Source organism: Gigantopelta aegis, chromosome 12 (genome assembly GCF_016097555.1).
Source record: "Gigantopelta aegis isolate Gae_Host chromosome 12, Gae_host_genome, whole genome shotgun sequence".
Classification (NCBI taxonomy): Eukaryota; Metazoa; Mollusca; class Gastropoda; order Neomphalida; family Peltospiridae; genus Gigantopelta; species Gigantopelta aegis.
Window position 1 is genome coordinate 28,450,715 of NC_054710.1, and position 12,768 is coordinate 28,463,482.

Consider the following 12,768-nt stretch of genomic DNA (forward strand, 5'->3'; position numbering starts at 1 on the left):
ATCTATCTGTGATATTTATATTTTTGCACAGTTCTTTACACTGTTTTTATTTTTAATTCTTGAATTTTTATATTGATGTTGATCATCACCTTATTTGTTTGCATTACCATAGTTTGACACCCAATAGCCGATGTATTTTTCGTGCTGGAGTGTCGTTAAACATTCATTCATTCATTTGCATCCTACATAGCTCTTTGACAGTAATGCTAATGTGAATTGGTTGTCCAAATTCAGGCATTTCCGTTTATTCGGGCCAAAAATCCTCCTGCTCCCCCCCCCCCCCCCACCCCCCACCTCTACACAATAGGGACCCCGTAAGCCTATGAAAAGTCAGGTGCACTCCGACCTTTGACCATGCCGGATATCATTTGATATAATGATACCTACGAGAAATATGTCTGCCAAACATAACACAGAGCAAATACGAAAAGAGCATGGATCAGAATATTGATGGGAAGGGGTAACAAGGTCACGGGTTTTCGTGGTGGAACTCTTCTGTGTCTGACACCAGAAAACGTGTTCTCGTAGATGGCGCTGCAGTGACTGACAGCCTCGGCATTGCTGTGGGGTCCAAGTAGTCTGTACTGTACCGGGGATGCGGGGCCAAAAATGCTCAAGTACGCAAGTCGTGGGTGTCGCCAGACCAACCGCCAGAAGGAGGGTTTAACGCCCAACTCGGCTGCTAATTCGTCAATGTATGCAAGATACGGAACCTAGAATAAATAGAATACATTAATACAATTAAAGGCACAGTTCCCAGTTTGGCGTTATTGCTAATATGTCGTCGAACACCAATGCTTTTTCTGACTAATAAAATTGAATAATATATATCTTCATCTTATTTCATAAATGCATAAAATGGGGCGGTACGTAGCATAGTGGTAAACCGATCGCCTGATGCGCTGTCAGTCTAGGATCGATCCTTTTCGGTGAGCCTATTGAGCTATTTCTCGTTCCAGCTAGTGCACCACGACTTGCATATCGAAAGTCGTGGCATGTGTCATCCTGCCTCGGATAGTGCAAATAAAAGAAACTAACGGTAAAAACTAATGGTAAAATGTAACGGGTTTCCTCTAATATATATATATATATATATACCAAAAGGTTGATACCTAATAACCAACGATTAATAATGTGCTGTAATGGTGTCGTTAAAAAAAACCCACTTTAACTTTATGTCCTAAAATATCATATTGCGGTCACATACACTAAGCTAAAGAAGGCTAATGTTAGTCGATTTAGCTCAGTCGGTTGAGTTCTCGCTTGGGGTGCTTTTTTTTTCGTTCCAACCAATTCACTACAACTAGTCAAAGGCCGTTGTATGTGTTTTTCTGTCTGTGGTAAAGTGCATATAAAACATCCCTTCCTGCATTAGGAAAAATGTAGCGGATTTCCTGTGATGACTACGTGTCAGAGTTTGACATACAAAAGCCGATGATTAATTAATAAATGTGCTCTAGTGGTGTCTGCCATAGTTTGACACCCAACAGCCGATGCATTTTTCGTGCTGGGTTGTCGTTAAACATTAGTCCCGAGGGACGTAGAAAGTGTGGTTCTTTCTACGTCCGGACATTGTTACATACCCTATATATAGCCTGGATTGGTAGTATTTAGTCATTTTATCATGGCATCCATCTTGTATACTACTACCACTACTACTACTACCACTATTACTACCACCACTACCACTACTACTATCACTACGACTACCACCACCACCACTGCTACTACTACTACTACCACTACGACTACCACCACTACCACTACCACTACTACCATCACTACTACTATCACTACTACTACCACCGCAACCTCAACTACTATCACTACCACCACTACCAATATTACTATCATTACTACTACTACAACTACTACAAATGCTGCTACTACTACTACCACTAAATCTACTACTACTACTACCACCACGACTACCACCACCACCACTACTACTACTACTACTGCTGCTACAACTACTACCACTAAATCTACTACTACTACTACTACCACCACGACTACCACCACCGCCACTACTATATACTACCACTACTACTACCACTGCCACCACCACTACTACTATATACTACTATTACCACTGCCACCACCACTACTACTATATACTACTATTACAACCACTACTAAAGTATTTTAATACCTGTTGCTTGTAGTAAGAAAACTTGGACTTGAAGTATGAGTTCCACCGGTCTATGTCTTTGCGCATGGTGTTCTTCGCCGGAAGTTTGAGTTTACTACAGAGCACCCTGGCGGCAAGTCGAGACTGCAACTCATAGATAGGAAGGTCAGATCCGTCTCCAGTTACCATGCCGACCATTGCCAAAGTGGGATGTCGTAGATATAAAGGAAATATCGACTTGTACCATTCATTTTTCTGTTCCTCTGGTAATAATAATAATGATGATGATAATGATGATGATGATGATAATGATGATGATGATGATAATCATCATCATAATTATTATCATAAATAAAAACAATAATAAGCATAATCATTAAAAAAATATAAAAATAAATGATAATAATGATGATGATGATGACGATGATAATAACAACAACAACAACAACAACAATAACAATAATAATAATAATAACAATAATAACAACAACAACAGTAACAAGTCAGTGCATATCCGACCAAAGCCATTGTCAATACTATATATACGTAGTGGCAGTGAGTTTCTTCTTTGGTATACATGTTTACGAACAAAGGGATTCAACATTACATTATCTCGAGTCAGACTCACTAATGTGGATTAAAACCTGTAGCCAAACAGTTAAAGTTTTTGTTTAACGACACCACTAGTGCACACTGATTTACTAATCATCGGCTATGGGATGTCAAACATTTCGTAATTTTGACACATAGTCTTATTAAAAAGGACACCCACTATATGTTTTCCATTAGTAGCAAGGTATATTTTATATGCGCCATCCCCCTGACTGGATAGAACACACCACTGGGACACATTGATTTCTTAATTATCAGCTAACAGATGCCAAACATTTTGTAATTTTATCATATAGTTTTAGAGAGGAAACAGGCTACGATTTTCGAATTAGTAGCAAGGTATCTTGTATATGCAATATCCCACATACAGGATAGCATATACCACGTCCTTTGATATACCAGTCGTGGTGCAATGGCTGAAACGAGAAATAGCGCAACTGGTCCACCAACGGGGATCGACCCCAAACCGACCGCGCATCAAGCGAGCGCTTTATCACTGGGCTATGTTCTGCCTAGATTTGGTGCCAAAAAGAATGCGTACATGCAAAGACAGACAGACAGACAGACTGACAGGCAGACAGACAAATATACATAGAGAATAACTAGTTATTGGTGTCGGATATCTGCTTTATCCTGCGAAGGTAAGAATGGGACTTTCTCATTCGGCGTGAACAGGATAATGCAGATTTCCGACTTCAGTAACTAGTTATTGGTGTCGGATATCTGCTTTATCCTGCGAAGGTAAGAATGGGACTTTCTCATTCGGCGTGAACAGGATAAAGCAGATATCCGACATCAGTAACTAGTTGTTATTTTTATCCTGCAGACCATAAACAGTAAGGGGAAATAGAGGATATTTTTATTTATTTTTTGGTCAAATATGATTTATATCTCATCGAGTGAAGTTTGCTATCATATCTCATGAGTCGCGCTTGCATGACGAGTGTGATATGTTGCAAACTTCACTCGATGAAATATAAATCATATCTGACAAAAAACCGTGAAATTTTCTATTCATTATATAACTTTTGACAATTTTCCTTTATTGTTAAAATGCCAGCAGCAAGAAAAATATTTCCGGCTTTCTTACAGTGAAGATAACACTTTCTACAGTGATGATAACACATTTTAGAGTGAAATGGTGAAAGTTTCACTATAAACTGTGTTATCGTCACTGAGTGACTGATAACACTTACATTTCATTGATATTTTAAGATATTTCACTAAATGTTATATATTAAATACATATATTCATGCAGACAGATTGCACATATTCGCAGGCGGACGAGTGTGATATGTTGCAAACTTCACTCGATGAAATATAAATCATATCTGACAAAAAACCGTGAAATTTTCTATTCATTATATAACTTTTGACAATTTTCCTTTATTGTTAAAATGCCAGCAGCAAGAAAAATATTTCCGGCTTTCTTACAGTGAAGATAACACTTTCTACAGTGATGATAACACATTTTAGAGTGAAATGGTGAAAGTTTCACTATAAACTGTGTTATCGTCACTGAGTGACTGATAACACTTACATTTCATTGATATTTTAAGATATTTCACTAAATGTTATATATTAAATACATATATTCATGCAGACAGATTGCACATATTCGCAGGCGGACAAGTAGGTAGAGATAGCGGAAAAAAGGCAAATATACAGAGATAGGCAGTAAGATAGAGGACAGGCAGTAAGACAGAGACAGGCAGTAAGATAGAGACAGACAGTAAGACAGAGACAGACAGTAAGACAGAGACAGGCAGTAAGATAGAGACAGGCAGTAACATAGAGACAGGCAGTAAGATAGAGGACAGGCAGTATGACAGAGACAGGCAGTAAGACAGAGACAGACAGTAAGACAGAGACAGATAGTAAGATAGAGACAGGCAGCAAGATAGAGACAGGCAGTAACATAGAGACAGACAGTAAGACAGGCAGTAAGATAGAGACAGACGGTAAGACAGAGACAGGCAGTAACATACAGACAGGCAGCAAGATAGAGACAGGCAGTAACATAGAGACAGGCAGTAACATAGAGACTGGCAGCAAGATAGAGACAGGGAGTAAAATAGAGACAGGCAGTAAGATAGAGGACAGGCAGTATGACAGAGACAGGCAGTAACATAGAGACAGGCAGCAAGATAGAGACAGACAGTAAAATAGAGACAGGCAGTAAGATAGAGACAGGCCGTAAGACAGAGACAGGCAGTAAAATAGAGGCAGGCAGTAAAATAGAGACAGGCAGTAAGGTAGAGACAGACAGTAAAATAGAGACAGGCAGTAAGATAGAGACAGGCAGTATGACAGACAGGCAGTAACATAGAGACATGCAGTAAGATAGAGGACAGGTAGTATGACAGAGACAGGCAGTAAGATAGACACAGGCAGTAAGACTGAGACAGACAGTAAGATAGAGACAGGCAGCAAGATAGAGACAGGCAGTAAGATAGAGACAGACAGTAAGACAGGCAGTATGACAGAGACAGGAAGTAAGATAGAGACATACAGTAAGACAGAGACAGGCAGTAACATAGAGACAGGCAGAGAGAGAGAGAGAGAGAGAGAGAGAGAGAGAGAGAGAGAGAGAGAGAGAGAGAGAGAGAGAGAGAGAGATATGAATCGCAGGCAGGTAGGTGGACAAAGTATACAAACGTATAGCCTGAGCCGAATCGACCAATCTGTTGTCGAGGAAAGGAAGATGTCGATCGTATCCAGTAGCAAACACCACGACGTCTACGTCATCCACCACCGTCCCGTCATCGATGTGAACACTTCTCTCCGCCATCTTGACGACTCTTCCCACGACCTTCACCTTGCCCGTCATGATCATGTTACCAATGTCATCACTAAGCATGAAGGAGCAATCCGGAAACTCTTTCTCAGAGTGAATGCCAACTTCGTCGTGATTCACAGACAGATTCGTTATGTCGCGTACTACTTTCCGAAGAAGTCCGAACGTCCACGACCAACTGTAAACTCGCCGAATCACCTGCATATCCCACGGCCAGCCATTCTTGTCAAATCTCCGGTAAACAATACAACCCGGTCCAACACTAAGATGTACCTATTATAACAATATTAAATTACGTTATCCGTCTGCAGGCACAGTTAAAGTTTGTTTTGTTCAACGACACCACTAGAGCACATTTATTTATTGGAAGGAAATGTTTTATTTAACGACGCACTCAACACATTTTATTTACGGTTATATGGCGTAAGACATATGGTTTAGGACCACACAGATATAGAGAGGAAACCCACTGTCGCCCCTTCATGGGCTACTCTTTTCGATTAGCAGCAAGGGGTCTTTTATATGCACCATCCCACAGACAGGATAACACATACCACGGCATTTGATACACCAGTCGTGGCGCACTGGCTGGAGCGAGAAACAGCCCAATGGGCCCACCGACAGGGATCGATCCCAGATCGACCGCGCATCAAGTGAGCGCCTTACCACTGGGCTACGTCCTGCACTTTTATTTCTTGGATGTCAAATATTTGGTATTTTGACATATAGTGTTAGAGAGGAAACCCGCTACATTTTTCCATTGGTAGCAAGAAACTTTTATATGCACCTTCCCGCAGACATAATAGTATATACCACGGCCTTTGATATACCAGTCGTGGTGCACTGGCTAGAACGAATAATAGCCCAATGGGCCCTCTAACTGGGATCGATCCTAGATCGACTGCGCATCTCTGCAGGTACACATATAAGGGTTGTTTGTTTTTTGTCCATGGTGTGTTGGGGTGCAATGCCAAAAAAGAGTTCCTATAGAATTAAAACACACTAATATGTACTGTGTTTTCATGGTTGTTTAATTTTCGAGTAATTCGTGGACAAAAGTGCAGTCAGCGAATTTAAGAATACAACGAAAATATAATACATGTACGTACATACATATCATACGAATCATTGATACTACGATTTCGATCCACAAATATAAGTACCCACGAACATTTAAGCTCACGCAAATAAGAGATTTCACAGTATCATTAGGATTACTAGAGACACATTTTATATATATATAGAGATTCTGATATTTGACATCACAAAATGTATTCAATATGCAACTATAGTCGTTAAATTGAATCTATTAATAGGAAGCATGGTGCAATAAAACTAAATCCCTTTTGCGACGTTAAGGTAGTCAAAATAAAAACTGCAATTTTCATTATGTATCACACGACTGACATTATCTGATTGAAAAAAATAATAAAAACCCCCTAAAAAAAAACCCCCACAAAAAACACACACAAAAAAACAACAACAAAAAACCCCAAACAAAAACAAAACAAACGACAGATACGACATTGATGATGTCACCTGATTTGCATATACTGCAGCAGCAGACGAAATGTCCCCAGCAGAGAACGAATTGCCTGTAAATTAAATCACAACAAATTAAAAACAAATTATTGATACTGGTATTGTTCTTCTTAATTGTTGTTGGTGTTGTTGTTACAGTTACTACCACCACTACTACTACTGTTTCTACCATCATTATTACTACTACTACTACTACTACTACTACTACTACTACTACTACTACTACTACTACTACTACTACTACTACTACTACTACTACTACTACTACTACTACCACCATCACCACCACCACCACGACTACTACTACTACTACTACTACTACTACTACCTTTATTACTACTACTACTACTAGTGCTACTACTACCTTTATTACTACTACTACTACTAGTGCTACTACTACTACTCCTACTGCTGCTGCTACTACTACTACTACTACTAATGCTACTACTAATGCTACTACTACTTCTATTATATTCTTCTTCTTCTTCTTTTTATTATTATTATTGTATCATCATCATAATTGTCAAGGTCATCATCACCATCATCATTATAGCATGCTGTCGACATGTTCGCCGTCTTTGTGCAGGACATTACTTACCCACAACAACCACATGCTTGTCCTTATACACTTCTCCTGTTCGGAAATCCATAGCATGTTCGATCTTTCCTTGGAAACGTCCAACCCCTTCTATATCTGGATACCGAGCCTTCCGAAAATACCCCGAGCAAATCACGACTGCATTAAAAACTTCCACACGAGGTTTCCCTCCGTTGCCGTCATCAATAGCGAGTTCCCAGTTTCCGGTCTCGTCGTAATCTCGCGCCTTCGAGACCTGGCGAATTTCCGCCTTAAATTGGATGTATTTCTGGAGTTTGAAGTGGTCAACGTAGCTGACGAGGTAGTCGTGCATCATTTTGGGGGTCATGAAGGGCGTGGTCTCCTTGGAGAAGGGGAAATCACTGAAGCATGACATCACCTTGCTGCTGTTTGTTACCAGAGACGGATACGATTTTGGCGGTGACGGCGGGTATGTGTCGTCGCCTGCGTCCCATATTCCCCCTGTGAAGCCAACATATAAAAATCATTAGAGGCCGGATATTACGGACGTTTCCCTAACATTGGAGGTTTGGTTATGCTTCCATGACGTAGCCCAGTGGTACATGGCTATTTCTCGTTCCAGACAGTGTACCACGACTAGTATATCAAAGGCCGTGGTATGTACTACCCTGTCTATGGGATGGTGCATATAAAAGATCCCTTGCTGCTAATCGAAAAGAGTAGCCCATGAAGTGGCGACAGCGGGGTTCCTCTTTCATTATCTGTGTGGTCCTTCACCATATGTTTGACGCCATATAACCGTGAATAAAATGTGCGTCGTTAAATAAAACATTTCTTTCTTTTCTGCTTCCATCAGACAACAGCTCCAAGTTCAGCCAGCTTCATTTTTCATTTCAACTTATTTTCGTGCTTATATCCAATTAAGGTTCAAGCACGCTATCCTGGGCGCGCACTATCTCAGCTATCTGGGCTGTCTGGCCAGGACAGTGGGTTAGATGTTAGTTGTAGCTAGTGGTTAATGAGAGAGAAAAGAATGCAGTGGTCTTACACCTACCCATTGAGTTGTTAAAACTCGCTCTGGGTGGGAGCCGGTACCGAACTGCGAACCCATTACCTACCAGCCTTATGTCTGATGGCTTAACAGCGACACCGCCGAGGCCGGTCAGCCACCTAACGTTCGCAAACTATTATGTGACGCATAAGAGCAAGAGCTGTAAATAGCGTTTAGTCCAAAAAGATGTTAAATGTGATTAAAACCTGTTTTATTTTTAGGATATGTAAGAAATAGAATAATACATTTGTATCCGTTAGTTACCATTTATCTTACAACTCGTTATTTAAAAACGTATCAAACTCGTTTTTGCTCGTTAAATACATTTTAAAACAACTCATGTAATATTCTCTATATATTACATTTTTATACAATCTATATTCCTAATATATGACTCTGACGACACCGAAACACTCTGGTAATAACCTATATAGGTGTATGTCTACCACAGGAACTGTTGAATAAATGAAATCTGTTAACGGGACAAACCCTAGATTTTAAAAACTGAGGCATATTTATTTCGCTATTAGAGCTGTTTATAATAACTGAAATCAAACATTACTTATATTTTGTTGTTTAGTTTAAACATTTCCGTACAACCGAAGTGTTTCTGGCCATCCTGGTGTTTCTAATACCACAAAATGCATTTTTCATACTTTTAAAAACGCACGTGCGTTTGAGAAGTAACGGTTATGTATTTGCGTTTACTCTATTTTTAAGGGTATTTCAACGTCACAAACTCTTGTTTCACTGTTGTATCAAAATTTGTTACAGATTTGTTAATTAACCAAACGTAGTGTCCATTATTACGGGTTGAAACTAGGGTCTAGGTGAAAAATATATCTTGGTGTTTAAAAACTAGGGACTATCCCTTTAATACAAATTTGGGCCAGGGCAGACGAAAGTGGTGGCAAGCAGTGGCTTAGCCATATGCCAAGAGGGCTGTGGCCCTCCCCAGTCACACACTTTCTTCCCACTACAGCATATATTTTTCTTGTGCCTCATAACATGACTCATAGAAAACGCGGTTGACCACAATGTAAATAAGCCTGGCTCTTAGAAGACACCCTAATATAAATTACGAAATCGGCTCTTTATATTTTAACAATGCCCCTTTTTTTGTCTAGCTGGAAAAGAGCACCACATGAATATGTCTCGATGTGTTTCCACTCCCCACCGCGCTTGATGTACGGTCGGTGTGGGATCGATCCCCGTCAGTGGGCCCATTGGGGTATTTCTCGTTCCAGCCAGTGTACCAAGACTGGTATATCAAAGGCCGTGGTATGTACTACCCTGTCTGTGGGTTGGTGCATATAAGATATCCCTTGCTGCTGGCGACAGCGGGTTTCCTCTCTCAATATCTGTGTGGTCCTTTACCATATGTCCGACGCCATATAACCGTAAATACAATGTGTTGAGTGCGTCGTTAAATAAACCATTTCCTTCCACTCGCCGACGCACCCTTCAGTGATTGTAGTCACGGCACGACTCTCGCTTCGTTCATTAGCATAACAGAATCACACGATGCGTTCACCCGACAATCTAGTTTACACCGGCCTCGGTGGTGTCGTGGTTAAACCATCGAATATAACGCTGGTAGGTACAGGGTTCGCAACCCGGTACAGGTTCCCACTCCGAGCGAGTTTTAACAACTCAGTGGGTAGGTGTAAGGCCACTGCACCCTCTTCTCTCTCACTAACCACTAACAACTAACCCACTATCCTGGACAGACAGTCCAGATAGCTAAGGTGTGCGCCCAGGACAGCGTGCTTGAACCTTAATTGGATATAAGCACGAAAATAAGTTTAAATGAAATCTAACTTACATTCCACGTTTCTAAAATTACAGGGTGTATTCACTGATACGCATTTCATTAAAAGCAAGCCTTTTTGACAATACATCAGCAGTGTTCTCTATGCTAATTGTTGTTATTCTTTGCTATTGACCGGCCTCGGTGGCGTCGTGGCAGGCCATCGGTCTACAGGCTGGTAGGTACTGGGTTCGGATCCCAGTCGAGGCATGGGATTTTTAATCGAGATACTGACTCCAAACCCTGAGTGAGTGCTCCGCAAGGCTCAATGGGTAGGTGTAAACCACTTGCACCGACCAGTGATCCATAACTGGTTCAACAAAGGCCATGGTTTGTGCTATCCTGCCTGTGGGAAGCGCAAATAAAAGATCCCTTGCTGCCTGTCGTAAAAAGAGTAGCCTATGTGGCGACAGCGGGTTTCCTCTAAAAACAGTGACAGAATGACCATATGTTTGACGTCCAATAGCCGATGATAAGATAAAAAATCAATGTGCTCTAGCGGCGTCGTTAAATAAAACAAACTTTACAAACTTTACTTTCTTTGCTATTGTGTGGCGATAGTTACTAATACCGCTATTGACTGACCGCACTAAAGTACATGTAGTTATGCTACACCCTACCAAACATTAATGCAATTACAGAACTAATAGATTTTCTTTTGTCAATTGGTAATGCACTGTCTGCACTTTGTTTTGTGATAATGGTGGTCCTTTAACTAGTTTCAACACAGCTGTTCCATTCGTAAATGGAAACATATCTGGTAACGGTATTAAAACTCATTTTATGGACGGCATGAGCAAAATAATATATTATTGAAATGAATGTTTTGACGTCAGGTGTGTGCAAGTTAAATGACAAAACCACGGTATTTTAAAAATAGCATCTCTGCACAAAGCTGAGTCAAAAAGATGTTTTGACAACATTACGAGTCTTCGAGTCTGTTTTCATGAGTTGATATATTGCATTCATTTCATTTCAACTTATTTGTGTGCTTATATCCAGTTAAGGTTCAAACACGCTGTCTTGGGCACACATCTCAACTATCTGGGCAGTCTGTCCAGGACAGTGGGTTAGTTGTTAGCTGTTAGTCGTTACTGAGAGAGAAGAGGGTGTAGCGGTCTTACACCTACCCACTGAGTCGTTAAAACTCGCTCTGGGTGGGAGCCGATACCGGGCTGCGAACCCTGTACCTACCAGCCGTATGTCCGATGGCTTAACCACGACACCACCGAGGTCGAGTTGGTATATGTTGTGCCTAAAACAAAACGTTAACTTTAAAGACGTACGTCTGGATGCTTTACGGGCGATAATCATCATAGGTACACAGTGTATAATCATTAAACTTTTTTCATTTAGAAATATTTAAACAAAAAAAATCTTTCCGCTGAAACCAACGTTAAAGTTTAATTTAGATTAAAATATTTTATATGTTCAACATTTCGTCATTGTAAAATCAACATCATCAGGAGAATTAACAAATTGATAGGCATACACATTTGTTTGTAACAGCAATGAAGTACGAATTTACTTTCGGTGGTAAGGTGCATATAAAAATGCCTTGCTGCATTAAGAAAAATGTAGCAGGTTTCCTCTGATGACTACGAGTCAGAAATACCAAATGTTTGACATCCAATAGCCGATGATTAATTAATCAATGTGCTCTAGTGGTGTCGTTAAGCAAAACAAACTTCTTCAGATATAAAAGTGCACGTGAAATGAAAGGTGGAATTAAACGTCTTGTTGATCGTGGACGCACTCAACACATTTTATTTACGGTTATATGACGTCAGGCTTATGGTTAAGGACCACACAGATATTGTGAGAGGAAACCCACTGTCGCCACTTCATGGGCTACTCTTTTCGATTAGCAGCAAGTGACCTTTTATATGCACCATCCCACAGACAGGATAATACATCCCACGGCCTTTGTTACACTAGTTGTGGAGCACTGGCTGGAAAGAGAAATAGCCCAATGGGCCAACCGACGGGAATCGATCCTAGATCGATCGCGCATCAAGCTAGCGCTGTACCATGTTAATCGCGGAGTGACTATGTCATGCCGCCTAAGTGAACAATCACTAAAGTCGGCTGATAAGCTAACATGGCTTGAGCCATATCATCCGGAACGCGATCAGCACGCATCCCACCCCGCTCGAAAAAACGACACTCTTCCGGCACGTGCATATCACCCCGCGCGTGCTGATAGAGTTGCTTCCCTCAGCAGCTGCCGAAAAAAGCCACCTTAGCCATAGTGATAATAATCAT

The 12,768-nt window shown here is 40.7% G+C and overlaps 1 protein-coding gene across 1 annotated transcript; it reads right to left on the reverse strand.

The window, feature by feature from the left end:
• Positions 1-90: 90 nt before the first annotated feature.
• LOC121385950 (dimethylaniline monooxygenase [N-oxide-forming] 2-like) lies at positions 91-8,960 on the reverse strand. The gene is made up of 6 exons (XM_041516744.1): positions 8,939-8,960; positions 7,682-8,143; positions 7,081-7,136; positions 5,403-5,814; positions 2,153-2,394; positions 91-713 (listed from the first exon to the last, which is right to left on the reverse strand). Exons 1-6 carry the CDS (start codon positions 8,958-8,960, stop codon positions 384-386), a joined length of 1,524 nt encoding a protein of 507 aa, XP_041372678.1. The 3' UTR covers positions 91-383.
• Between the last annotated feature and the right edge of the window lie 3,808 nt (positions 8,961-12,768).

Coding starts and splice junctions, on each gene's coding strand:
- LOC121385950 (XM_041516744.1), bottom strand. CDS start 8,960: ATGGTAACTAACGGATACAAAT. Junction 7,137..7,681: donor CAAGCATGTGGTTGTTGTGG/GTAAGTAATGTC, acceptor TTTAATTTACAG/GCAATTCGTTCTCTGCTGGG. Junction 714..2,152: donor TTTCTTACTACAAGCAACAG/GTATTAAAATAC, acceptor TATTTATTCTAG/GTTCCGTATCTTGCATACAT.